Source organism: Cynoglossus semilaevis, chromosome 18, assembly GCF_000523025.1.
Source record: "Cynoglossus semilaevis isolate Cse_v1.0 chromosome 18, Cse_v1.0, whole genome shotgun sequence".
NCBI classification, from domain to species: domain Eukaryota; kingdom Metazoa; phylum Chordata; class Actinopteri; order Pleuronectiformes; family Cynoglossidae; genus Cynoglossus; species Cynoglossus semilaevis.
Window position 1 is genome coordinate 11,603,994 of NC_024324.1, and position 24,162 is coordinate 11,628,155.

At 39.0% G+C, this 24,162-nt stretch overlaps 4 protein-coding genes and 1 long non-coding RNA gene across 8 annotated transcripts; 1 reads left to right on the forward strand and 4 right to left on the reverse strand.

Annotated features, from left to right (window-relative positions):
• Window positions 1–187: 187 nt before the first annotated feature.
• On the reverse strand, window positions 188–2,713 carry LOC103394472 (uncharacterized). 2 transcript variants are annotated; one of them, XR_003052704.1, is made up of 3 exons: window positions 2,485–2,713; window positions 608–809; window positions 188–388 (listed from the first exon to the last, which is right to left on the reverse strand). It is a non-coding gene; the product is annotated as an uncharacterized LOC103394472 (long non-coding RNA). The 2 variants fall into 2 exon arrangements; XR_003052705.1 differs by having other exon boundaries at window positions 2,559–2,691.
• A 295-nt stretch (window positions 2,714–3,008) lies between these two features.
• Window positions 3,009–8,176, forward strand: tspan13b (tetraspanin 13b). The gene is made up of 6 exons (XM_008331795.3): window positions 3,009–3,416; window positions 4,705–4,872; window positions 5,667–5,747; window positions 6,593–6,706; window positions 6,848–6,958; window positions 7,710–8,176. Exons 1-6 carry the CDS (start codon window positions 3,111–3,113, stop codon window positions 7,782–7,784), a joined length of 855 nt encoding a protein of 284 aa, XP_008330017.2. The 5' UTR covers window positions 3,009–3,110; the 3' UTR covers window positions 7,785–8,176.
• Window positions 8,177–10,018: 1,842 nt separating this feature from the next.
• Window positions 10,019–15,924, reverse strand: agr2 (anterior gradient 2). 3 transcript variants are annotated; one of them, XM_008331798.3, is made up of 9 exons: window positions 15,808–15,924; window positions 11,665–12,083; window positions 11,281–11,417; window positions 11,139–11,202; window positions 11,000–11,052; window positions 10,756–10,832; window positions 10,641–10,704; window positions 10,361–10,444; window positions 10,019–10,259 (listed from the first exon to the last, which is right to left on the reverse strand). In XM_008331798.3, exons 3-9 carry the CDS (start codon window positions 11,405–11,407, stop codon window positions 10,210–10,212), a joined length of 519 nt encoding a protein of 172 aa, XP_008330020.1. In that variant the 5' UTR covers window positions 11,408–11,417; window positions 11,665–12,083; window positions 15,808–15,924; the 3' UTR covers window positions 10,019–10,209. The 3 variants fall into 3 exon arrangements, with proteins under 3 accessions (XP_008330020.1, XP_024921032.1, XP_024921033.1); XM_025065264.1 differs by lacking the exon at window positions 15,808–15,924 and having other exon boundaries at window positions 11,665–13,176; XM_025065265.1 differs by lacking the exons at window positions 11,665–12,083; window positions 15,808–15,924 and adding an exon at window positions 13,029–13,172.
• On the reverse strand, window positions 13,849–15,726 carry LOC103394473 (anterior gradient protein 2 homolog). The gene is made up of 7 exons (XM_008331797.3): window positions 15,523–15,726; window positions 15,096–15,302; window positions 14,957–15,009; window positions 14,712–14,788; window positions 14,547–14,610; window positions 14,098–14,181; window positions 13,849–13,995 (listed from the first exon to the last, which is right to left on the reverse strand). The coding sequence occupies exons 2-7, from the start codon at window positions 15,290–15,292 to the stop codon at window positions 13,946–13,948; spliced, it is 525 nt and encodes a 174-aa protein (XP_008330019.1). The 5' UTR covers window positions 15,293–15,302; window positions 15,523–15,726; the 3' UTR covers window positions 13,849–13,945.
• Window positions 15,925–18,368: 2,444 nt separating the features above from the next.
• Window positions 18,369–24,156, reverse strand: ppp1r10 (protein phosphatase 1, regulatory subunit 10). Its single transcript, XM_008331819.3, has 17 exons — window positions 24,127–24,156; window positions 23,940–24,026; window positions 23,559–23,694; window positions 23,412–23,463; window positions 23,220–23,309; window positions 22,962–23,090; window positions 22,769–22,874; window positions 22,354–22,457; window positions 22,120–22,244; window positions 21,862–22,009; window positions 21,625–21,768; window positions 21,289–21,535; window positions 21,106–21,181; window positions 20,792–21,010; window positions 20,568–20,691; window positions 20,088–20,471; window positions 18,369–19,607 (listed from the first exon to the last, which is right to left on the reverse strand). Exons 2-17 carry the CDS (start codon window positions 24,020–24,022, stop codon window positions 19,453–19,455), a joined length of 2,322 nt encoding a protein of 773 aa, XP_008330041.2. The 5' UTR covers window positions 24,023–24,026; window positions 24,127–24,156; the 3' UTR covers window positions 18,369–19,452.
• Between the last annotated feature and the right edge of the window lie 6 nt (window positions 24,157–24,162).

A 24,162-nucleotide genomic window follows, 5' to 3' on the forward strand; every position in this document is an offset into this window, starting at 1 on the left:
TGAAGCGAACACATTACAGCCTAGGTAATGAGTAATTAGTCAGTAACTAGTCAATTAGTAATGGGATGTTTGTCGTTTTTAAAAACGAAAAATAAGGAAATAAAGAAAATAATGAAAACTCAATTTAACATTGCAGTTTGATATTAGACGTTTAAAACCTGGATTTGAAAAAAGAAAATAATGAAAACTCTTTAATTTAACATTGCAGTTTGATATTAGACATACTTTCGTCAGTTTTAAAGGTTAATTCTTGAAATAAGCACATGGATATAAATAATGGAATTTATTATTAATAAAAGAAAGGAATGTTTTTTTTTTTTTACCTCATCCAAACAGTTGACTCTGACATCTTCGCCGGCAAGCAGCTGGGCCGCTTCCTGTACATCACCTACGGAACACAAGAAACAGCGTAAATGTTGAGAATATTTTACTGCAGTCATGCAGTAATAAAATATACCTGATATAATGAAATGCTGCCAAGGAAGTCCAAAAGTAGAACAGTGTAAACAGACGTCAGCATGTGTGCAAAATTCAACGATCAAAAACATGTCCAAAGCTGAAAAGAAAATACACAGTTAAATGCAGTCAAACTGGTCGACTCACTCACCAGCAGCTACGACCTGCAGCAACCGTCGTTCAGATTCTGATAAATCTCCTTTCTGTGGTGCAGCCATTGTCTCCGATCCTTGTCCGCTGTCCGTAGAGTAGAGTGTTTGCTTGAATGAACTCTGATGTGCAGACTATAGGTGGTCCAACCACCCCGCCTCAAGCACAGATGAGCCATTCTGGAATCTTCCATAACACTAAACCTAGGGCCCCAAAATTTAAAGTGCGTTAAATACATCAGTGACAAATGAAAAATGAATTTAAAGTTTGTCTCAGTGCATTAAATACATCAGTGACAAATGAAAAATAGTTTTATTCTATTTGATGAAGCGTTCTGATCTAATTATTTTTATTTTATTTTACCAATTAAAGGAGCAATATTTTATTGTTATTGTTAACACTTGTTATATAAAACACTATTACTATGTAATACTGTATTTAAAACACAAAGCATACATTTGTAAAACAAAAAAATGATGATTATGTATAACAATTATTCATATAAATGTATATTTAAACTAATTAAGTCAAGTTTAATTTTTTTTTATTTGTTACCAGAAGAGAAAGTCAATGTTAGTAATATTAAGTAAAATGTATAATTGAGAGAGTGAAAAAAATAACTAAATTTCATTGGACATTTTCATTTTCAATTACTTAGTTGTATACTTACCTAAATTACTTTGTTATTATTATGATTATGTACACTTTGTTAAACTTCTACTGATAAATGTTAGTTCATCTGCATAGATCACAAATCACAGCCACAATGCAATTCAAATTATTCTTTTTGTCAGCACTTAATTTTGTAAAAAAAAAAAAGAAAGAAGAATGGCGACCTCTAGTGCAGAATTTTATATAATGCAACATTAGCACAACATTTTTATATAATTTTACATAATATTATTATTTTATTTTTATGGATCTAGAGAGACAGGACTTTTAACAATATTTTTTTCTACATTTCAAAGCTTAACAGATATCTTATTTTACATTTTTTAGGTTTGCGCTCTTTAACTATTTCAGAGGTCATTTGTGTTGGGGGTGTAGAACAGAAATGACCAAAAAATGCTTAGTTTTTTTAAATAGTCTTGTTTTTTCTAATTAAATTAAAAGCCCAACAAAAACATTCTTTCCCTGACTTTTCCAAGGAAATTCCTCTATTGTTTTCCTTTTTTGTCCACTGTTTAATTGCCTCTCTAGTCCAGGGGAACACTTTTTTTTATCTCCGAATACCAAACCTTTTCCTGTCTTATCTGAGCTGACTTCCTGTGTCAGGACGGCATTTACACAGATGATCAGGTTTGTTAAAATATTATGATTGCTGCAAGATAGACTTAAACATAATAGTTTAAATATACATATTTCAAACTTTTCCGATATAACAGATAAAATGAAATATTAGTTAATAAAAGAAAGAACATTGATGTACTTTGATGCAATGTGTATATATATATACATATATATACATATAGACATATATATGTATACACATACATATACATACATATACATATATATATGAGAGTCAATACAAAGAAGAAGACTTGACTAATGGTGTCAGGAACAAGAATTCAGTGTCAGGAAATAACTCAGGAAAAAAGCATTAGGAATTGTTTTGTATGCAATTTCGTTGATCAAGAATAAAAGAATAAACAACAAAGACTTGAAAAAAATGACTAGACATTGGTTTGGGTCACTGAGATGGTAACGTTGTTCTGACTGAGCAAATTAATTGAAGTTAAAGCGACGTTTAAAAAAAACCTTAGCTGCGCAAGAATGTGTAAAAGTGCATAAGTGATATGGTGACCCGCTAACATCTTCACCTTACATCCCGGAGCAATTTTTCTAACAAACGATAAATGAAGTGTGGCTTTTTACTGATTAAACGCAGTAAAGTGTGAACACACAGTTGACCGCAGCTCTGCTGATTGTGACTTCATTGTTTTCTTTACCGTCAGACATAATAACAGGAGGTTGTTCGGCCAATGAGCAGACAGGATGTTCTGAAGTCCTCACATTACCGTCACACTGACTCATATCCTCAACTGCTATCAGGTTAGCAGTGATAATGACAAAAACACTAGAAAAAAAAAACATATAATCAGCACATTTGACAACATATGTCAGAAATGCATTGAGTGAGCGGATATGTATAACTGTGTAATTAAACATGTGAATTACTGCTAAGTTGGGTATTTGTTTGTAAAGTAATCAGTGTGAATACTGACATTTAAAATAAAATAAGAATGAGCTATTTTGCACAATACAGTACTAAATGGCCACCAACACAAAAACTTATAACTAACCTATGTATAGGTGCATAGCTAAAATGCCGCTAAATTGCTACATGTCAGTATGTCCATTAAAGAATTAAAATAATTACTTCAAGCCTCCTAAGGACCAGGGAAGGTGAGCGACATGCTCAATGCTAACTATTACAAAATGCCATAATAATTAAACAAAACGTCATACTTCCCCTTTTGGTTCAGCTATAAAAACTTGCAATGTACATCCGGTCTGCTTTTATTTTGAAGGCGACTGTTCGACTTCCTGAGCTGCCCTTATCCATTATTCACACTTGCGCCTCTCGCGCCGCTCGTTCAGGACCGACCTGCTGCTCACCGACCACGTCTACCAGCAGGAAAGAGGAATTACTGATTCAGCACAGTTGCACTTCGCCCGTATTTAATTTGAGGATCGAACGACACACTCGACTGAAGACTATATTGCGTCAATTCTTCACCAAGATGGGCTGTAATGGATTCACCTGCTCGAAACACTCCCTTTGCGCACTCAACATCCTCTACATTGTGAGTATGACAACGGCTCCGTCCATATGGATGAAAGAAGCGACGACACAGCGGTGCACGGAGACAGAAAGAATCAATATACATACTCTGAGGACGAGAGACGGAAAGCGAAATAGAATAGAGCCCTGCTGTAAACACATATACATACTCTGAGGACGAGAGACGAAATAGAATAGAGCCCTGCTGTAAACGGAACATTCGGTGACTGAGGTCAGATATCGATATTATCAATTATTTACTGCGGTGTCGGAGTGAAACGTTCGCGAAACCCAGCAGAACTAAACCACGACGGCTAGTTTTGAGGAACTTTATTTCCTCCCGTCAACATTTTCTCTTCCTCTGCGTCTCTTATCGAACAAAAAAAGGGCCTGTATGTTCTGTCTGCTGGTGTTACTATGGAGAACACCTGCTTAATGATGCGTTCGTGACGTCATCGACAGTTCAAATAAAATGTCTTTACTCTGAAAACCGAGTTCCGAGTTCCTCCTTGGTGACGTGTATGTTATTTTTACTTTATAGAGCCTAAACACAAACCAGAAATGTTGACAAAATATGTTAAAAAAAACACATAATCGATGTTAATGACTAAAAATCCCCCCCGCCAATAATTCGGCAGAATCCCAGGGTAAAACATGGAAGTGGGATTATTATGTATCATGAACTGGGAATCTTGTGTTTTAAGAAGTCAGCGCCAGAACTTTTTCTTAAAAAACCTATTTTTGAACCGGTGCAGAGCTCCCCCTAGAGGGCCAATACTAATTTTACAGTCTGACTCTGACTCAGTCCGACTCTCCTGATGTTTTTATGTTCTAGATCAGGGGTGTCAAGCATAAGGCCCGGGGGCCAAAACCGGCCCGCTTGATGAATTTTGAAAATAAGAAAAATACACAATGTTCAGGATATGTTTTGTAAAATCATATTTCATTAAATAAATGAAAAAAATAAAAATATCTAATATTGTTTTTGCATGAAAAAAAGGGGAAAAAATATGGACTTATTGTTAGTCATAATACGGCTCCACTTGTTGCTAATTAGTTAGCCAAAATGAGCTTGACACCCCGGTTCTAGATTATGATGTTTTTTGTTTTTTTTTTTATATGTAAAGTTCCGAGTTACAGCGAAAATTGAGTTACGTCACACCATATGAACAGAAACTCCAAACTTCCAAATCCTGGAAGATTTTTTCCCGATTTGCGACTGCATGCAAAAGCTCAAACTACACAGTAGTTACTTTTCAAGAGACTGTTTAAATTAGCTGAAATACTTATCCGACCTATTTTACCTGCAGATGGTGAGCCTGTTGATGATTGGAATTGCAGCGTGGGGAAAGTGGTTTGGACTGGTCTCCAGCTTCCAGGTCGTGGGCGGTGTTATTGGTGTCGGAGTCTTCCTCTTCTTTGTGGCCATGGCTGGACTCATCGGGGCCATGAAGCATCACCAGGTCCTGCTCTTCTTTGTATCCTTTGTCCTATTTGGACAAAGTCCAAGATCAAAACAACAATCTTTAATGACTTGACATCACTTCCCCACTTTTTTTTAAATAAATGTCATTTAAAGTTTTCTTATTTGATGACGTTTTATAACAAATAGTCCTATGATAATATAAAACCCATTATGTGATAGGTTATCTAACGTTCACTGGGTTATAGGTCATGTCGTTTCTGGTGTTAAAGTCCAATAGGACGAGACACTTTGTCAAGCACCTGTGATAAGATAGTGTTTGGCTTAAGGTGTAGAAACAAAAATATAAACCAAAGAAAAACGGCCTAAAATGCTGATTCTCCGATTGAATGTCATCCAATTTTTAAAAACTTTTTAATCACAATTTCGAAGTAATGTCAACATCTATATAATTTAGTTCTTAGAATTAAATAATATCTACATTTTAAACGGATTTCTTCGAACTTTTCTTCCAGTGCGGTTACACTATAAGACGAGTCCTCGCGTTTGCAGTTAGCTACGGGCCACCTCCATTGTTAAATACTCCACTACTACTTTGAAAAAAACAGACTTTGTATGTCTAAGTAAACACCTCCTGTCAGGTGAATGAGGAATGATGTCAACGCCATACTTTTAAAAACACAGGCCTTGTTTTGTGTTTGAGTTCTTGGTAGACGGGGCAGGTTTGAGGGCTTTTAATTTCACCTAACCTGGGGCTGTTTCTAACATCGTTTTGTGACCTTTTTATGTACTGTATAACGTATGATACAACTATAATACACCTTTGCGTTCCTTTACAGTAGAGCTCAGTACATGACCATCCTGTCTATAGTCTTTATTGTACAGTTTTCTGTGTCCAGTGCCTGTCTGGCTATCACCAAAGAGCAACAGGTAAGGATTTTTTTTTTCATTTCTCCAGTTACCCAGGACAGGGATACACTCTACTTGTTTGATCAAATTTGTCTTGTGATATCGAATCATTCAGGTGTACGTAAGACACAATGTGATCACTGAATTTGTCATATTCATAACATTCAAGTTTGTTGTACCTGTACAATCAAGTAGCACCTGATTAACTTGCTGAACTGGAAAGCGCTAGAGCGAAGCTATTCAGGTCGAGCCAAATTTTTAAAACCAAAAAAAATGTTGCTGGTTAATAAGGAGTCGGTACAAAATATAGACATGTTAACATTTATATATATATAAGAGGAACATAAAACTGCACAGCAAACTGCTTACTGCTTCCAGACACGCCGGTGAAGTTTATATACATACACATACTGTATATATAAATATATATAATATAATAATATATAATATGTGTATATATGTATATATGAGACTGATTAGAGCACTATTAAAAATTGGTACTTAGGTCAAAAGACGTGTTGTTTTAAGAACTAAAATAATGGTTAAAGAACTAAAAAAAATAATATGCTGTTAAATATATTATATACTATACCAGGTGTGGGCAAACTTTTGACTCGCGGGCCACAATTGTCCTAAAATTGAACTAAAAGACATGTAAAAGTCATGCATAAAGGCTAAAATGCTTTTATCATTTTCTATGCCATCTACTGGAGAAATGTGGGTATTGCAAGGAAAAAGCAGAAGTAGAATGATAATATAAATAAATCATAAAATTTGGAAAAGTTTGGCGGGCCGGATTAGGCCCCCGGGCCTTAGTTTGCCCACGCCTGTATTATACTGTTAAGCCTCCTCATCCTGTGTTGCAGGACCACCTGCTGGAGGTGGGCTGGAACAACTCCGAGAGTACTCAGAGGGATGTGGAGAAGAGCATCAACTGCTGTGGCTTCAAACATGTGGACCCCAACGGCACATGTGCGGCTGTGAGTTAATGAAAGCTGAGCCTGGAGAGATTACTGTCACGGTCACATTTCAACGTTGTGAAAACAAGCCTGACCACTTGCCATTTGCCATTATTTAAAGAGCGATCCAGTTCAAAGAAACCAACACATGTTCTTTTGCAGGACTGTTTCCCCAATCACACCTGTTTGCCTTGTGCTGATAAGATCCAGGAACACACGGGAAAGGTTTTGCATTTGGTAGGAGTAGTGGCACTCTCTTTCAGTTTCACCGAGGTGAGTGTATTAAATACTCATTGCTTAGTCCTTTTCGTTTTTTTGTTTTTTTTTTCCCATCATATTGTTTGCGAGACTGTTAAAAAAAAAAAAAAAAATACAAATTTTTTAAAAAAGCAGAAGTAGAATGATAATATAAATAAATCATAAAATTAGGAAAAGTTTGGCAGGCCGGATTAGGCCCCCGGGCCTTAGTTTGCCCACGCCTGTATTATACTGTTAAGCCTCCTCATCCTGTGTTGCAGGACCACCTGCTGGAGGTGGGCTGGAACAACTCCGAGAGTACTCAGAGGGATGTGGAGAAGAGCATCAACTGCTGTGGCTTCAAACATGTGGACCCCAACGGCACATGTGCGGCTGTGAGTTAATGAAAGCTGAGCCTGGAGAGATTACTGTCACGGTCACATTTCAACGTTGTGAAAACAAGCCTGACCACTTGCCATTTGCCATTATTTAAAGAGCGATCCAGTTCAAAGAAACCAACACATGTTCTTTTGCAGGACTGTTTCCCCAATCACACCTGTTTGCCTTGTGCTGATAAGATCCAGGAACACACGGGAAAGGTTTTGCATTTGGTAGGAGTAGTGGCACTCTCTTTCAGTTTCACCGAGGTGAGTGTATTAAATACTCATTGCTTAGTCCTTTTCGTTTTTTTTGTTTTTTTTTTCCCATCATATTGTTTGCGAGACTGTTAAAAAAAAAAAAACTCCAATTCTTTATCTCATGCAACTCCCCGTTTGCCTTTCCCCAGATTCTCGGAGTGTGGCTCACATATCGGTACAGAAACCAGAAGGACCCAAGAGCCAATCCTGGTGCTTTCCTTTAAACTAGCACCGGTGGATGATATGCTTAACACTCTACGGACTTTCTCTTGACTTTCACACATGGGTCAAGGATTTTGAAAGCAAGATGTGCCATCTTGAGATTTCTAGCAGTTAGATAACTGTAAACTGGGAAATTATTACATTCTTAACTCGGGATGGCTCTATTCTTGGAGATTCTTGGTAATGATGATACGTTGCATTGGGTAACTCGTTCATTCACACTTCAAAAAATACAACAAAAAAAAAAAACCTGAAAGTATTTTAAATGTAATTAAAACACTTCACTCACTATGTGCAAACTGGACATTGCACATTTTAACCAAACATTTCTGCAAATGTTAAATGTGAAAAGTAAATAAAAAAAAGAAGCTCACATTTGTCAACAACACTCTACGTCTCACAGGTTTTAATGCAGCCTGCCTAACATAGGCCCCAAACACTGTGCTGTTATTCCCACCTACTACAATCTTGGAACACGGTTTTGCACGTGTGTGTGTTTGCGTGTGTGTGTGTGTTTGTATATCCTGCCCATAGCTAAATGCTGAGAGCATTTGACCTTTTGCATGACTCTGCAAACAGCATTTAGGAGACAATTCTACAAACCACCAGCTGAGCCTTTGTACTGTAAATATTCAAGAATAATAAAAATCTCTTTCTCTAACAGCACTCTAGGGACTGATTTCTTAACATGTTCTGAGGAGACGCGCATTTAATTCACTGAATGAATAAGCTTGTTACATCGCAGAAAGCGCAGAAATCTCCCTTTCTTAATTCTTCTTAATGCATCAAGATATTGTGATTAGAAATCTCCCTTTCTTAATGCATCAAGATATTGTGATTATCACGATAACTAACGTGATAATCACAATATTACGTTAATTGATTTTACAACACTATAAATGTGTATAATCACATGGACACTCCTTGTAACTCTTACAGTGTCCTTAGTTTATATATTCTGATTCCAACATAACAAAAAATATATATCAACAAAGTCAAGTAACCACAATTACAAAATAATTAAAACGTAATTAAAAAATCACCACTGCTCGAAAAAACGATAAAACAGAAAATGCTACATATGCTACATAAAGTCAATCACAAAAATACAATTACATTAGTAAATTTATAGCCCATTATTTTTATTTGTATATGTCAGTTTCTATTTATAAAGGACCAGTTGGGAATTGTTGAAATTATTTAAGTCATTAATACTAGATGTTTAAGTTTGTTTTAATATTTGTCTAATTGTATGCGGGCAAAACGTATGTGGTATTTTGGTACGTTTATTTCATGTTTAAGTTAGAATTCACATTACATACACAAATTAGTCATAAATGAAACGGACAACCCACAGCGCTGAAAGCACAAGCCCAACGTTCGCTCGCTAATGGTAGAAAGCTAAAGGAGCTAATGCTAAATGTTCGCTGACTGAGGACATTGTGAACAGACTACTACGGTCCGACAAAAATTAAATTAAATTTAAAAAAATGTTATATGTTTACATACAAACAGTTCAATGCAACGTTAGGTGAATGCCGTGTAACTTGTCACGTTGCACTGAAAGCCGAGCAAGCTAACATATACAGTAATGTCCTACCAATTGAATGCTACGTCAGGTAAACATTAACGTAATTTAGTTTAATAATGTGGTTTTACCTTTACTTTGGGGAACAATGTCGGGTGGTTGTTCACCCGCAGGTGATGATACATGTTGGATGTATTTCCCGCTTTTCACCGCATTTCTTTTATGACGACACCCTGGTTGTTTCTTCTGTATCTTAAATTATCTCACACCGCTAATGTTAATACGCTGTTCGAGGAAATAACTCTATCCACACTCAGGGACCGGAAACAAAGCAACACACGCGTCTTCACGCGGGTGTTGTGTGACTTTGTTTTCCTTCCGTTAGAGTTGGGTTTAATATACTGGAACTTTTGTTCCGGTATATTATTTTCTGGCGGTATAAAGAAGAATTAAATTAATTGTTAAAATAAGAATGATGATTCTGGAAAACCAAATAGTATGTGGTCTACATTAGTTTTTATGTAAGGTGCAGTAACCTACAACCTCACCACCAGATGCCACTAATACATAAACATTTGTGTGTGTGTGTGTATTTAAGGGTGTGAACTGTAATGTTGACTGAAGAAATTAAATTAATTTAAGTCCATTTGCCACGTCCTCATTAAAAACTGTACTATTATTATATAAACCACTCTCACAACCAGAGGATATTATTTGAAATATTCATATTTATTTTAAGGACATTGAGGATGAAAACAGTAATAATAGCAAAGGTGGGAATCGGCCATGATCTTCAAGAAGATCATTCTTTCTGTAAACTGTCAGGACACCATCGTGTTGGCATCGGCTCTGATGGTAAACACCAGATTGTGTTCTAATGTGGAGCCTCGTCCTTGGTTTCAGAGCTCAGACTTGAGGAGCTTCTTGGCCAGCTGCATGTTGCTCATCACTGTGGAAGAGACACGTTTACGATTAATAAATAATACATTTACGCTTAATAAAGGCGACGTTGACAGAGTGCAGATGTGCGTGTGTAGCAGCTCCACTTACAGACTTTGATATCACCGGGCTCATAGGTGTACATGTGGTTGCTGTAGGGCCCGACTAGTTCAGCTCTCACTGTCATTGAAGGGTCTGAGGAGAAAGAGAGAGCAGACACTAGGTGAGGGAGCGTTAACACCATTAACTCCCAATGGTACTAAATTTCCCAAAGGAAACTCCGAGATACTTGTAAATGTTGAGACAATTCTCATGGAGAAAAGTAAAGTCTGTTCTTCACTATGTCCACATATATCACTAACACATTTTCTAGGGGTTTAAAGTCTCTCACCGACAAAGATAATTCTGGGGACATACTCTCCATCAGGGGTGAGATGTTTGTCTGTAGTTTCATGCTGTGGACCAAGATACACAAAAGTAACTGTTAATAAATGTCCTTAACTCACCACCAGGTTGAGGACGACAAAGTCTTCATCAAGTATTTTCTGGATCTCATAGTTTTCAGCAAATTCTTTCTTCAGTGCTGCAGAAAACGTCAAACGTCAAACTTTGAACATTTTTTCCTTTAGTCAAAAAACAACGTCCACTTTATCCATATTATTCCATAGTATATATGTGTAACCTTATCCAGCGTTTCATATTTTTTTAATATATTTTTTTTGTCCGACTTTTTGTCCGAGTCTGACTTACCCTGACTGTGTGGACAATCATCGAGGTGATGAATGACCATCAGAGGCCTGTTCCTAAAGGAAGGCAACCACATTTAGTGAAACAAATCAGCATCAGTGAAGTCTGTGCAGAATGTGAATATATCTGAATTTTTATTTACTTTGATCTGGACCAGTGCAGCGCTTCCTCGTAGGTTTGAGCCCAGATCAGTTGATCGCCCCATCCTGTAAGATAGACGTCGTTCAGCGACCACAGCTTCACCTCCTATCTTAGTATAACGAATACAGTGAATTGTCACAAACCTCTGTGTAGAACTTGAGGGACCCGCTTGCCGGTCTTTGGAATGTATTTCTTATCCGGTGCCTTTCCGAAGGTGGAGGACACGGCCGCCAGGAGCAACATGAGTGGCAAGAGCACTTTGGCCATCATTTTTCAATGCCTAATGAAAGAGAACGGGCGAAAGGAGTTCACTGTCCATGCACTGAAGCAGTAGTATTTTTCAGTCCTATAAATAGTTAGCATTTTTATTCAAGAAATCAAACAAGGCTGTGACTTTACTCATTGCCACCAGGTGGAGATTACGATTAATTACCATTAATTTCTGCAGCTAAGTGTCAAAATCATTAAACATCAGAGACAAAGAAATCTGACGAGAGAAGAGTACAAAATATTACTCTGGTTCTCACCTGTCCAGGCTCCTCAGATCAGGATGTGTACCTGTGCTCTCACCTGAGCAGGATTTAAGTACCTGTTCTTGGGTGGACACACCCCTCCTTTAGCAGCATCCCACACACCCCTTCTGTGCCGGAATGTTTGTTCTTTTAACCCACGCAAATGATTACGTTTGCTTAGCAAAGTGCACCTGGGAAACTGTGTAATTTATTGTTAGTTCTTATTTTATCTGATATATATATTTTTTTTTTCTTTATTAATGAAAGGTCACACCAATTAGGCACATGCATGATGCATTTGCACTTCTTTTATTTTAAATAATCAATATAGTGATATGTGAACTTCATTTACATGAATAGTGGGACTGTTGCATTCAAGTGATCGAGGCTAAACTCGGAAATTTGTATCATTTATTTATTTCCATTTCATTGACCTTTTATGGAACAGCAGTGTGATTAGTTAAAGCTGTCCTAAGATTTAAGGACGAGTCATCACATAAGTGAGAAACGTGATCGGAGACGGGACGATGATTAGTCCTGATGTGATTGGCTCAGACAGAGAGAAAAAACATTTGCAAATTAAACTGTGCCTTACCTACAAAGTCAACACATCATTCAGGTCATGGAGATGAAGGATGATTAATACACATGGTTTACAACTGAATCCAAATGCGGAAAATAATTCAGAATTCTATTCCAGTCGTCATTTTTTTGGACTGACTGTGAGTTTTTCTGAAAGTTAGAATTAGTGTTAGCTGCGGAGTAGTGTTGCAGAGGGGCTCAGTGACCCGGGCTGCCATCAATGGGAGCTTTGTTCAGGTTTAGCCTGCTCTCTGCCTCCTGACTTCTGATTCCAACATAACAAAAAATATATAACAGCAAAGTCAAGTAACCACAAAGTACGAGACAAAAAGGTGAGGAAGAAAAGTTACAATAACTACATTGTAATTAAACAAAAACCACTACTGTTCGATAAAAAAATTCTAAATATATTACTTGAAGTCAATAACAACAAATACAATTACATTAACAGTATTTGTATTTTTTTAGTTCCCATTTATATACCACCAATTATTAATCCCGCAGCGGAATTGTTTAAATTATGTAAGTCATCAATTATGTTTTATACCAGAAGTTTAAGTTTGTTTTTATATTTGTCTAATTTTATGTGGCCAAAACGTATATATTATTTTTGGTATTTTATATTTATTTCATGTTTAAATTACAATTTACATTATATACACAAATTAGTCATAAATGAAACGGACAACCCACAGCGCTGGAAGCACAAGCCCAACGTTCGCTCGCTGATGGGAGAAAGCTAAAAGAGCTAATGCTAAATGTTCACTGACTGAGGACATTGTGAACAGAATACTTAACTGCCGACACCCTGGTCGTTTCTCCTGTTTCCTAAATAATCCCACACCGCTTATTTAATGCGCTGTTCGAGGAAATAACCCTTCTTCTGCCATTTTCTCCACACCCTGCAACTTGCAGGGACCGGAAACAAAGCAACACACGCGTCTACACGCGGGTGTTGTGTGACTTTGTTTTCCTTCCGTTAGAGTTGCGTTTAATTCTAGTTCCGGTATACTATTTTTTTTTTGGCGGTATAAAAAAGAATTAAATAAATTGTTTTAAAAAAAGAAAGGACAGAAATACAAGTTTCTTCTTCTTTCTGAAAACCTTAAATAATTATTAAAATGCAAATGTTTTTCTGTTTTCTGCCACTTGGTTGATTTCACTGCTTGCATATTGTCATATCTTACAGGTTTTTTTTAAATGTTGTGTTTACTCTATATTACAAGATTACTATTTTATGGCGGTGAAAGTGAATACTAGTTTCAAAAATAATGCCGGAAAACCAAATAGTATGTGGTCTACATTAGTTTTTATGTAAGGTGCTGTAACCTACAACCTCACAACCAGATGCCACTAATACATGAACATTTGTGTGTGTGTGTGTGTGTATTTAAGGCTGTGAACTGTAATGTTGACTGAAAAAATTAAATTAATTTAAGTCCATTTGCCACGTCCTCATTAAAAACTGTACTATTATTATATAAACCACTCTCACAACCAGAGGATATTATTTGAAACATTCATATTTATTTTAAGGACATTGAGGATGAAAACAGTAATAATAGCAAAGGTGGGAATCGGCCATGATCTTCAAGAAGATCATTCTTAAACAGTGCTTCGTCTTTTCTGTAAACTGTCAGGACACCATCGTGTTGGCATCGGCTCTGATGGTAAACACCAGATTGTGTCCTAATGTGGAGCCTCGTCCTTGGTTTCAGAGCTCAGACTTGAGGAGCTTCTTGGCCAGCTGCATGTTGCTCATCACTGTGGAAGAGACACGTTTACGATTAATAAATAATACATTTACGCTTAAAAAAAGGCGACGTTGACAGAGTGCAGATGTGCGTGTGTAGCAGCTCCACTTACAGACTTTGATATCACCGGGCTCATAGGTGTACATGCGGTTGCTGTAGGGCCCGACTAGTTCAGCTCTCACTGTCATTGAAGGGTCTGAGGAGAAAGAGAGAGCAGACACTAGGTGAGGGAGCGTTAACACCATTAACTCCCAATGGTACTAAATTTCCCAAAGGAGACTCCGAGATAGAACTCTATCTTATCTTTATCTATCTATTACATAGCTTTTGCTGTTTTTCTAAAATGAGATGTTGCACAAACATTATGGAGACTGACAGAAGCTCAAATAACATCAAATTTCAGAGAGCTTTAGAGGTAACTTAAAAATTTTGAGTGGTCAAAATCCCCATGTTGAGACAATTCTCGTGGAGTAAAGTAAGTAGTAAAGTGTTCTACACTATGTCCACATATATCACTAACACATTTTCTACATAACAGTGTAGGGGTTTGAAGTCTCTTACCGACAAAGAGAATTCTGGGGACATACTGTTTATCAGGGTAGAGATGTTTGTCTGTAGTTTCATGCTGTGGACCAAGATACACAAAAGTGAATAAACATGTTGAAATATATACATCATAAAATTTTTTTTAAAGCTTTTATAAAACATTGTTTGTCCTTAACTCACCACCAGGTTGAGGACGACAAAGTCTTCATCAAGTATTTTCTGGATCTCATAGTTTTCAGCAAATTCTTTCTTCAGTGCTGCAGAAAACGTCAAACGTCAAACTTTGAACATTTTTTCCTTTAGTCAAAAAACAACGTCCACTTCATCCATATTATTCCATAGTATTTATGAGTAACCTTATCCAGCGTTTCATATTTTTTTAATATATTTTTTTTCATCCGACTTTTTGTCCGAGTCTGACTTACCCTGACTGTGTGGACAATCATCGAGGTGATGAATGACCATCAGAGGCCTGTTCCTAAAGGAAGGGAACCACATTTAGTGAAACAAATCAGCATCAGTGAAGTCTGTGCAGAATGTGAATATATCTGAATTTTTATTTACTTTGATCTGGACCAGTGCAGTGCTTCCTCGTAGGTTTGAGCCCAGATCAGTTGATCGCCCCATCCTGTAAGATAGACGTCGTTTTGAGGGACTCGCTTGCCGGTCTTTGGAATGTATTTCTTATCCGGTGCCTTTCCGAAGGTGGAGGACACGGCCGCAAGGAGCAACATGAGTGGCAAGAGCACTTTGGCCATCATTTTTCAATGCCTAATGAAAGAGAACGGGCGAAAGGAGTTCACTGTCTGAAGCAGTATCACATTTTTCAGTCCTATAAATAGTTAGCATTTTTATTCAAGAAATCAAACCAGGCTGTGACTTTACTCAATGCCTCCAGGTGGAGATTACGATTCAAAATGTCAAATCATTAAACGTCAGAGACAAAGAAATCTGACGAGAGAAGAGTACAAAATATTACTCTGGTTCTCACCTGTCCAGGCTCCTCAGATCAGGATGTGTACCTGTGCTCTCACCTGAGCAGGATTTAAGTCCCTGCTCTTGGGTGGACATCCTCCCCCCCCCTTATCAGCATCCCACACACCCCTTCTGTGCCGGAATGTTTATTCTTTTAACCCACTCAAATGATTACGTTTGCTTAGCAAAGGGCACCTGGGAAACTGTGCAATTTATTGTTAGTAGTAATAATCAATATAGTGATGTGCAAACTTCATTTACATGAACAGTGGGACTGTTGCATTTAAGTGATTTCATTGACCTTTTATGGAACAGCAGTGTGATTAGTTAAAGCTGTCCTAAGATTTAAGGACGAGTCATCATATAAGTGAGAAACGTGATCGGAGACGGGACGATGATTAGTCCTGATGTGATTGGCTCAGACAGAGAAAAAAAAAATCCAGATTAAACTGTGCCTTACCTACAAAGTCAACACATCATTCAGGTCATAGAGATACACCTGGTTTACAACTGTATCCAAATGCGGAAAAGAATTCAGAATTCTATTCTATTCCTAAGTTTCGTGGACTGAGTTTTTCCGAAAGTTAGAATTAGTGTTAGCTGCGGAGTAGTGTTGCAGAGGGGCTCAGTGACCCGGGCTGCCATCAATGGGAGCTTTGTTCAGGTTTAGCCTGCTCTCTGCCTCCTGACAACCAATCTTCCTCACAGTGAATGAAACACCCAAACCAGACTCGCCCTCAACGGCTCTTTGTGTAGATCACCTGTTCTTACTGCACAAAAATCATCCATTTATCCTTACTTATTTCTTCAGTAGAGAAAAGATAGATAGATAGATGGATAGATAGCTAGGTGTTTTAATTTTTTTTTTAATTAAATAGTTTTGCATATTTTTGTTCTTGTTGTCAATGTCAATTAAACACAAAAGCGCTCTCATGTCCCTGGCTATAAATGTTGTGACTGTAGTAAATATTTAAAATAAAAAAGATATATATTATATGATATATATTGTATATATATATACATATATGCATATATACTGTATATATATATATTTGTAGAAATAGAGAGTCGCATATAGAGACCCTTGTTCTGCTGCGTACTCCAACACTGGCTGTTTCCTATTTGCACTGCAGAGCTGTTTGCTCCTGTCATTTTCTTTGTTGCTAAATGTACACACTTGTTTGTGGTGCTGCGTGTGCGTCGAGATGTGTTCCTGCAACCAGGATGTGGACTGCAGTTTAACTGCTGAGGTGTCCTTAGTCCCTACTACTGTCCTTACTCCCTGTGTCTCCGTCACGGTGTTGTCACAGCACCAGGGTCAATATTGAAACTTAAGGGCAGGGTTCAAGGCCGCTCCTATTAACACTTTCGCATTCACCAGCTGCACTCAGCCCCGCCCTGTTAACACGGATCTGACGCTCACTCTCCCTCCCTTTCCCTCTGCACATACAGGTTACACACAGTTATCCCATACAACCCCGACCCACACACACCAACCTCACACTATTGTCGGGTATCTCGTCGAATAGGACGTAGCTTCCTGCTGTGCAGTTAGAACTTTTTCAACAGTCCTTACTGAACAAACACTTTCACCGTCTGAACAGGATTGAAGGAGACCTTTATTTACTGCACTGGGAGTAGTTTATTGACATCCTTAATGGCACTCGATCGTGGCAAATTCAATTTTTTTTTCACCCAAGGACATTTGGGATCAGCTAAGAATTGCCATAACCTTTATTTAAATAATACTCAATTTGAAAAAAAAATGGAATGTAGTAAAACACACAAAACTGCTTGGTGGGCCGCATTTGGTCCCTGCGCCTTGAGTTTGACACGTGATATAGCATATCAGGCAAAGGGATAAAGAAAATACTCAATTTTACTGACCAATAGCATTACATTAGTTAAAATTAACATGTTTTTTTAACCTATACAGTTCATTTAGCATGTTTTCCTAATTAAGCTTTTGGAAAATGAGGTCAATTAGATTTCTATATTTTTAATCCTCGGGGAACTGTAGCTAAGACTAGTAGTCATCAGTTAAGGGCTAGGTATAGTACACAAACTTAACTTAACAACTTAACAAAGGACTTAAACGAAACTGTATTGTGTTCACAAAACAAACTAAAACATATTGAAATTATCGATAAGAAACATTTTTGTTTGTATTTGTAAACATTTGGAATGACGGGAAAATCCATTGACTTCGCTGTACGGTACACGACTGACGTTGCGTCTCTTCTCGTCACTTCAATTACAGTCAGTATTTACCCATTACGTTGCCTGGGAAAATGGCGGCAACGGCGTGTTTTCAAGATCAACAAATTGCTGCTTGACGTAAGTACACACTTCATTGACAAGAACTCCAGTTCTTTGTTTATTTTGTTCGTGTTAGTAATTTTGTTGAAAGACGTCATCATATTTAGATTCCTGACAGTCAGTAAACGCGACGCGTGACTCATTAATGGGTTTATATTAATTTGTTCATGTGTCTTCAGCCCATTGGTTGTTTGAATTGTACTGGGTACATTACTAGTATTTAACCTCAGTCGCAGGATTAAATAGGTTTTGCACTCAAGGATGCCATCTTGTGGACTGTTACGGTAAGGGTTTAGAAAGTGTTTTTTTCTACAGTACTTCAAACAGGCTATACTCTGATCTTCTCACTTATCACCTCAGAATACAGCTATAAAAGCAATATGTTTGAAGAGGTCAAATGTATATATAATGCTAATATTAATATTATGCATACATATATGTAATATATTGTTTTAGCTAATGTTTGAAGAGGCCAATATAATATAATGCTAATATTAATATTATGAATACATATATGTAATATATTGTTTTAGCATGTATTAAATCAAAGCACACGCTTTATAGTTTGGCATTTATTCAGTAATCTGTGTACAAAATTCTTAAACTGAAAATATGGATTAAAAAAAATACACAGGGTTGAGAGGGAGCAACAACAACAACAACAACAACAACAACAAAAAACAAAAAAACAAAAAAAACCAACCCAACATTCGAGCAGTCCCACAAGAGACGCAATAGTCATTGTTTTCACAGAAAACATTCAAAATGGCTGACCTCACTAACTGGACTCTTAACACTGAGAATAAAAAGCCTTTGAGGGTTCAGGAGGGAGCGCAGAAGTTATAGGCAGCAGCAGCAGCTGCAGCATCTCATGATTGTTGCATCACATACACACCGATGAAGCTGATTGGTTAGACCACAGCCATGCTGAATCAGAGCACATGTATGTGGAAGCTTGGGATCACTTGTACACAATCAATACCAGCAACTGTAGTAATACACCCATCAGTATACATGCTCAGTATTTCCAGTCCTTGTTTCAAATGAACGTAACAGTGGCTGAATTCAATTGGCCCGTATCCTTATAAAGTGCTTGTGTCACTTTTTGCCGTAGAATTAAAAGTTTTGACGAAAACCTTTTGGACTTCTTTGCGCAGACATGACGGCTTATGGAAGTGAGCCGGAAAAACATACGAAAGCGGACGAAAACAACAACGCATCGTGGTACACGGTGCAAACGCCACGACGAGAAGGGACTTTAACTGTGCAGAACACTTCTGTTTGGTCGAACATGTAAAACTGTGCGGAAAGTGACGAAACACAAGGCAGTTACAGCAGTGTGGAGGCCAAGTAAAAATAATCACAAATTAAAAAAAAAAAAGAAAAAGAAATGTCATGATTAGTGATCAATTCTAAGCTTACTGCTCCGCTGTGATTTCCTTTCTTGGATAAAGGAAAGTTTACTCTGAGATTTTGAAGTCACATGATAAATTGCAGCGAAAACAGTTGTTCATTATTGACTGTACAGCCGTATAAATGTCCTGTAGTGGTTTGATCACAGAAAGGCCCCCCCGGAGGTCATAACAGTGGAAAGACTTGATCCCTTGGCAGCAGGGTCATCGTAGGGTCAATGCTGCGGGTGCTGGTTGTGTTGGTTGTTGGCTGGGTGGTTGGGTGGCAGCGGTGGTCCATTTACGCCAGGATGGTAGAAAGCGCAGTTGTTCTCGTACCTGCAGCTTCCCTTCATCATGAAGTGACGACACACGGGTCTCTTGGACATGTCTGAGAGGAGGAGACAATGGCGTTACGATCACAGCACACAAGTAGAGCCAGTATTAAAAAAACGACGATGTAACGATACACATAACTCACAATGTGATACGACCCACGTTCTGTTTGAACACCTGAATTTCACTTGGGCTAGAGTCCTGACATTTTGGTTTAACCAATGTTTTTAGGCGCCACCTTCTGTACTAGAGTGCGTAGTGTCAGGGTATGACCAGTGACTTTTTGAGCCTATTCCTAAAGCCTTGATGCATGATTAATTTTTTAGTTTAATCGATGCAAATTGTCACGCATTTGAATCTATCTTTAACCGACTCAATGCATCGTAAATGCTTCAATGATAACAAGCCTCCAGTCACTAGGTGGCAGCAACTCGTAAAGTGGTTTGTACTGATAAAGAATATACACATTATCAGGTTCTCAATTGATTTCAATTCGCACAGGGGAGGGGGCAATGCAGTTCTGAGACCCACTCACCGTTCATATTGTTGTGTCCTCCTCTTGGTCCTCCTCTACCTCGGCCCCTGAAGCCCGGCTCAACTCCTCCACCTCTTCCCCGGCCTCGGTGGAAGTGACCTCCTCGGTGGGGCCCTCCCCTCATCGAGTCGTCCCCCCAGTAGTTCCCGTTGTCTCCGCGTCCTTGGCCTGGCGGCGGAGGCGGCCCCATCATGCGAGGGCCTCCGCCTGGATTGAAGGGCGGGGGGTGGTTGTGGTTGGGCGGGGGGTGGTTGAAGCGTGGACCGCCAGGTGGGTTGTTGGGTGGAAAGCCACCATTCATGGGCATCTGCATGTGCATGTTCATATTGTTCATGTTGTTCATGTTATTCATGCCGGGGCCGTGGCCGAGCAAACCCGGGTTGACTGAGGAGAAAAAGGAAAAAAAAAATGGAAAATTGCGTTAAAATGTGAGAACTAGAAACAAGAGGTTCGGGGTGTGGTTTTGGTGGCTTAGGTTACCTGGTGGAGGTCCTCCCTGGTTCTGGTTCTGGTTCTGCTGTAGGGAGCCCAGGAGCTGTTTAATCTTGTCGGAGAAGTCAGGCTGCTTGATCAAGTCTTCGGTCGACTGGTTACCAGAAGCACCCTGATTATGGAGAGAAAATTAGAAACCGTACGTCTTAACAAACCATGTATGGACAAATAAAGCTCGAAGAGCTTTCATCGCTGTTATATCTTATATTTACCATGATGGACTGAAGCAGCTCCTGCACATTGACAGAGGGAGGTATGGGGTTGTTGGTGTTGTTTGTGGCTTGTGGGCTACGGGAATTGCTGTTCATGTTGCCCATAAGGTTTGCCAGGACCGGCGGCAGCTTGGCGTTCTCACTCTGTCCCGCGGCACAGACCTGCTGCGGCGTGGTGTCCATGGGCTCCGCGTAGCCTTCCTCCTGCATGGACGAGTCCTGTAGAAGGGACAAACAGGTGTAAGGGAACATGTAAAAAAAAATAAATCATGAGAATGTATGCATTTGTGTGTTTGGGTGTGCGTGTTACTAACCTCATCCAGGGGAATCAGACGAGGCGGCATGGGTTCGTAGGGCTCTGGGTCAGGTTCATGCGGCGTGTCGGGAACACTAAATCAATAACGCAAGAAAGAAAGAAAAAAAAACAATCACTTCCTGCCCTCATCTGTTCTCCGAGAACTATGGCGAACTACCACACGGTTTTTCTACGGTCCTACCTCTCCTTGTTGAGGAAGATCTCCTGAAGAATACCCATCTCCCGATCCCTCTGGGTGAACTTTTCTGTGCTGTTGGACCCCGGGATGACCAGGCTCCCGGTCAGCGTCAGAGGCCGAGGGGGCGTCCACGGAACCCTCTCTTCCATCGTGTCGTGGGAGAGACGACGGGCCATCTCGAACGTCTGCCTGTCCATCATTAGCTCTCGTTTCGCAGCCTCGCCAAAGTCTTTGATCTTGTTGACATTCACTGTTAAAAGTTTAAATCATTGAATCAATTCATCTTTCATCACAGCCAACTCAATCACGCAATCATCTGTTATAACCCTAGTGCTGTACCTCTCTCTGTCTCATCCAGATCAAAGTAGAAGTAATGTTTGAGATGTTCTTCCTCGGCCCAGTGAACCGTCTTCTTCTTTTTCCCCCTTTTGGTCAAACTTTCTTCGTCGCCACGCGGTTCTGCCAAAGCGTTAGGTTTCTCATCTATGAGACAAAAGATTTGAATTTAAGATCGAGGAACAAAAAAAAAAAAAAAAAGTACAGTATAACAGAGTAATTCCAAGAAGTGGATCTCACTATTGTCAGATGCCTCAGGGTCATCAGCGGGAACTGGAGTGCCAGGCTGCTCTGGCTCATTGTTTTCATCCACTTGCATGGAAGAAACACCTGCGTCTGGAGATGAAGGTTTTGCACCGGACGAAGGTTTGCCGTCGAACGATATCACCTGAGGACGAGAAATTCTCTTAAAAGGTGTTTTTTCGTGCCAAATAAAGGTTAAAAAAAAATACACATATAGCAACAAACATAGCAACAGAAAGTGAGTGTATTCAGTACCTTGTTAGTCGTAGGTGAGACAGCCTTGCTGACTGGCGAAGTCGCACTGAGTTTCTTCTTCTTAATCTTGATCCCTGGCACCGGGGCAGAGTTCAGAGCATCCAGGAATCCAGTGGCCTCCATCGCTGCCGTGACAACCCCAACAAAAAAAAAAACTAGAAATTAGAGCTGCTATTTTAGAACAAGCTCACTGTAATTTATATACATCGCCCTCTTGTGAGGGCTCGTACTCACGTTGTGCTGGAATGATCTTGACCTTGATCTCTTTGGCAGAGTTGGACGGCATATTAAGAGGTTTGTATTTTTTCTCAAGTGGAGGAGCATCTGAGGGACTGGAACTGTTTATGAAAAAAAATTAAATGTTAATCTCCATAAAGTCAATATCATTTATTTATACTATTATTAAACTTCTGCCTTTTCCCTGCAATACCCACGTTTCGCCAACAGATGGCGTTGAAACTAATAAAAGCATTTTAGCCTTTATGCATGTCATTTATCTTAGTTCACATGAACACTCCATCTATCTGCTCCTGACCCAACCCCCCTGTCAAATTTTAGGACAATTGTGGCCCGCTAGTCAAAAGGTTTGCCCACGCCTGGTGTAGTCTAATCAATCAATTTTATAGATGTGATATGGTGCAGCTGGTACCTCTGCCTCTTTAGGACTGGTGGTTTGATGTTGTACTTGTCCCCCAACGGCGGTGCAACGGGTGTCTTCTTAGCAGGTGCGGGATTTGTCGTCTCCATTTCTAACCCTGCACGACACAAAGATGGATTAGTACACAATGAAGAGTGGACAACTAAAGGCCAATGATATTCACTGCGCATCACAACAACTTTACCAATGGAGCGAATCTTTGTGTGACTGGGCGCATGCGCTTTAGGCTTATCCTTCTTCTTGTCTTCATCTGGAGTTTTTTCTTTAATGTCACGCAACGGCACCTTGCTCTCCTCTTTCTTCTTTTTCTTATCTGGCAGATGAAAGCAAAGAGTATTACAGACTGTTGCTAGAAAAAAACACAGATGAAAGCAGAGAGTATTACAAACTGTTGCTAGAAAAAAACATTCAATTGGCACCCAAATGTGAAAAAAGATGTTACCAGCAGGGGAGCTGCCACTCGCTGAGACACTCTGGGAGCGAATTATGGCCATCCATCCATCTACTAGAACAGAGGCTAATTTTCTAAGCTCTAAGAAAAAGAAAAAAAAGACAGTAATACAAATTAGTTACTGTTTACTTTGCCTGAAAAATCATTGTTGTTGTTGTTGTTGTTGTTCACATGGGAACTGACCTTCCGTGTCTGCGCTCTTGGTCAGCTGCTTCACCAACTTTGCGGTGTTGTTCTGGGATGACAGATGAGAGAAGGTATTTAGATAAGTGGCTGTAAAATGCCAGATAAACTTTCCGGTTTAAAAAAATAAATCAATATGTACAATACCTGTTTGAGGTGGTCCACTTTGAGGGGCAGCTTCTGCAGCGTAAGCAGGATGAGCTGAAGCAGAGGTGTATTGTTGGTAGTTTTGGAGTAAGTGAGCCAGGAATTCAACAGCCGATATCCTCCAACTCTGATAAACCTGTGGCAAAAGGGAAACAAGCAATTTTGGAATGAATAAGATCTGTGTCCTGTAAGACCCATTTGCTATTGAAAATAGCAAGAGTCATCACAAAAAGTGCAACAATGACTCACTCTTCCACTTTTTGTATCAAAATTAAGGGCTGCACAAAAAGCAAAGTGGACATAACCGCCTAATACAAAATAATCAGAAAAATAAAACGAGGCCAAATATCAGGTCATTGATAAAAACAAAAACATTTTTACCTGTTAAGTATATCGTGCGATTTTGTCTGGAGCAAGACGTTCAGGTACATGCATCTGCCAACCATCTTTGTGGATGCTTTCATGAGGCTGCATTGGAGAAGAAAAATAAAATACACATGTGAGCAAATCAAATGTGACACGTAAAATAACTACACAAAGAGTAAAAAAAAATCTTTTTTTTTCTCACCTAAACACTTTTGGAACTCCTTCCAGGCTGCGAAGT

Excerpts from the sequence above, each read along its gene's own strand:
- tspan13b (XM_008331795.3), top strand. The coding sequence starts at position 3,111 with ATGTACATCCGGTCTGCTTTTATTTTGAAGGCGACTGTTCGACTTCCT. Across the intron at positions 3,417-4,704 it reads CACTCAACATCCTCTACATT|ATGGTGAGCCTGTTGATGAT; the intron begins GTGAGTATGACA and ends TTTTACCTGCAG. Across the intron at positions 6,707-6,847 it reads CCAACGGCACATGTGCGGCT|GACTGTTTCCCCAATCACAC; the intron begins GTGAGTTAATGA and ends GTTCTTTTGCAG.
- LOC103394473 (XM_008331797.3), bottom strand. The coding sequence starts at position 15,292 with ATGATGGCCAAAGTGCTCTTGCCACTCATGTTGCTCCTTGCGGCCGTG. Across the intron at positions 14,182-14,546 it reads CCCCAGAATTCTCTTTGTCG|ACCCTTCAATGACAGTGAGA; the intron begins GTAAGAGACTTC and ends CTTTCTCCTCAG. Across the intron at positions 13,996-14,097 it reads GCCCGGTGATATCAAAGTCT|TGATGAGCAACATGCAGCTG; the intron begins GTAAGTGGAGCT and ends TCTCTTCCACAG.
- agr2 (XM_008331798.3), bottom strand. The coding sequence starts at position 11,407 with ATGATGGCCAAAGTGCTCTTGCCACTCATGTTGCTCCTGGCGGCCGTG. Across the intron at positions 11,053-11,138 it reads CTGCACTGGTCCAGATCAAA|GAACAGGCCTCTGATGGTCA; the intron begins GTAAATAAAAAT and ends GCCTTCCTTTAG. Across the intron at positions 10,445-10,640 it reads CCCCAGAATTATCTTTGTCG|ACCCTTCAATGACAGTGAGA; the intron begins GTGAGAGACTTT and ends CTTTCTCCTCAG.
- ppp1r10 (XM_008331819.3), bottom strand. The coding sequence starts at position 24,022 with ATGAAAGCATCCACAAAGATGGTTGGCAGATGCATGTACCTGAACGTC. Across the intron at positions 23,091-23,219 it reads GAGTGGCAGCTCCCCTGCTG|ATAAGAAAAAGAAGAAAGAG; the intron begins GTAACATCTTTT and ends TTCATCTGCCAG. Across the intron at positions 21,536-21,624 it reads TCTGGATGAGACAGAGAGAG|TGAATGTCAACAAGATCAAA; the intron begins GTACAGCACTAG and ends AACTTTTAACAG.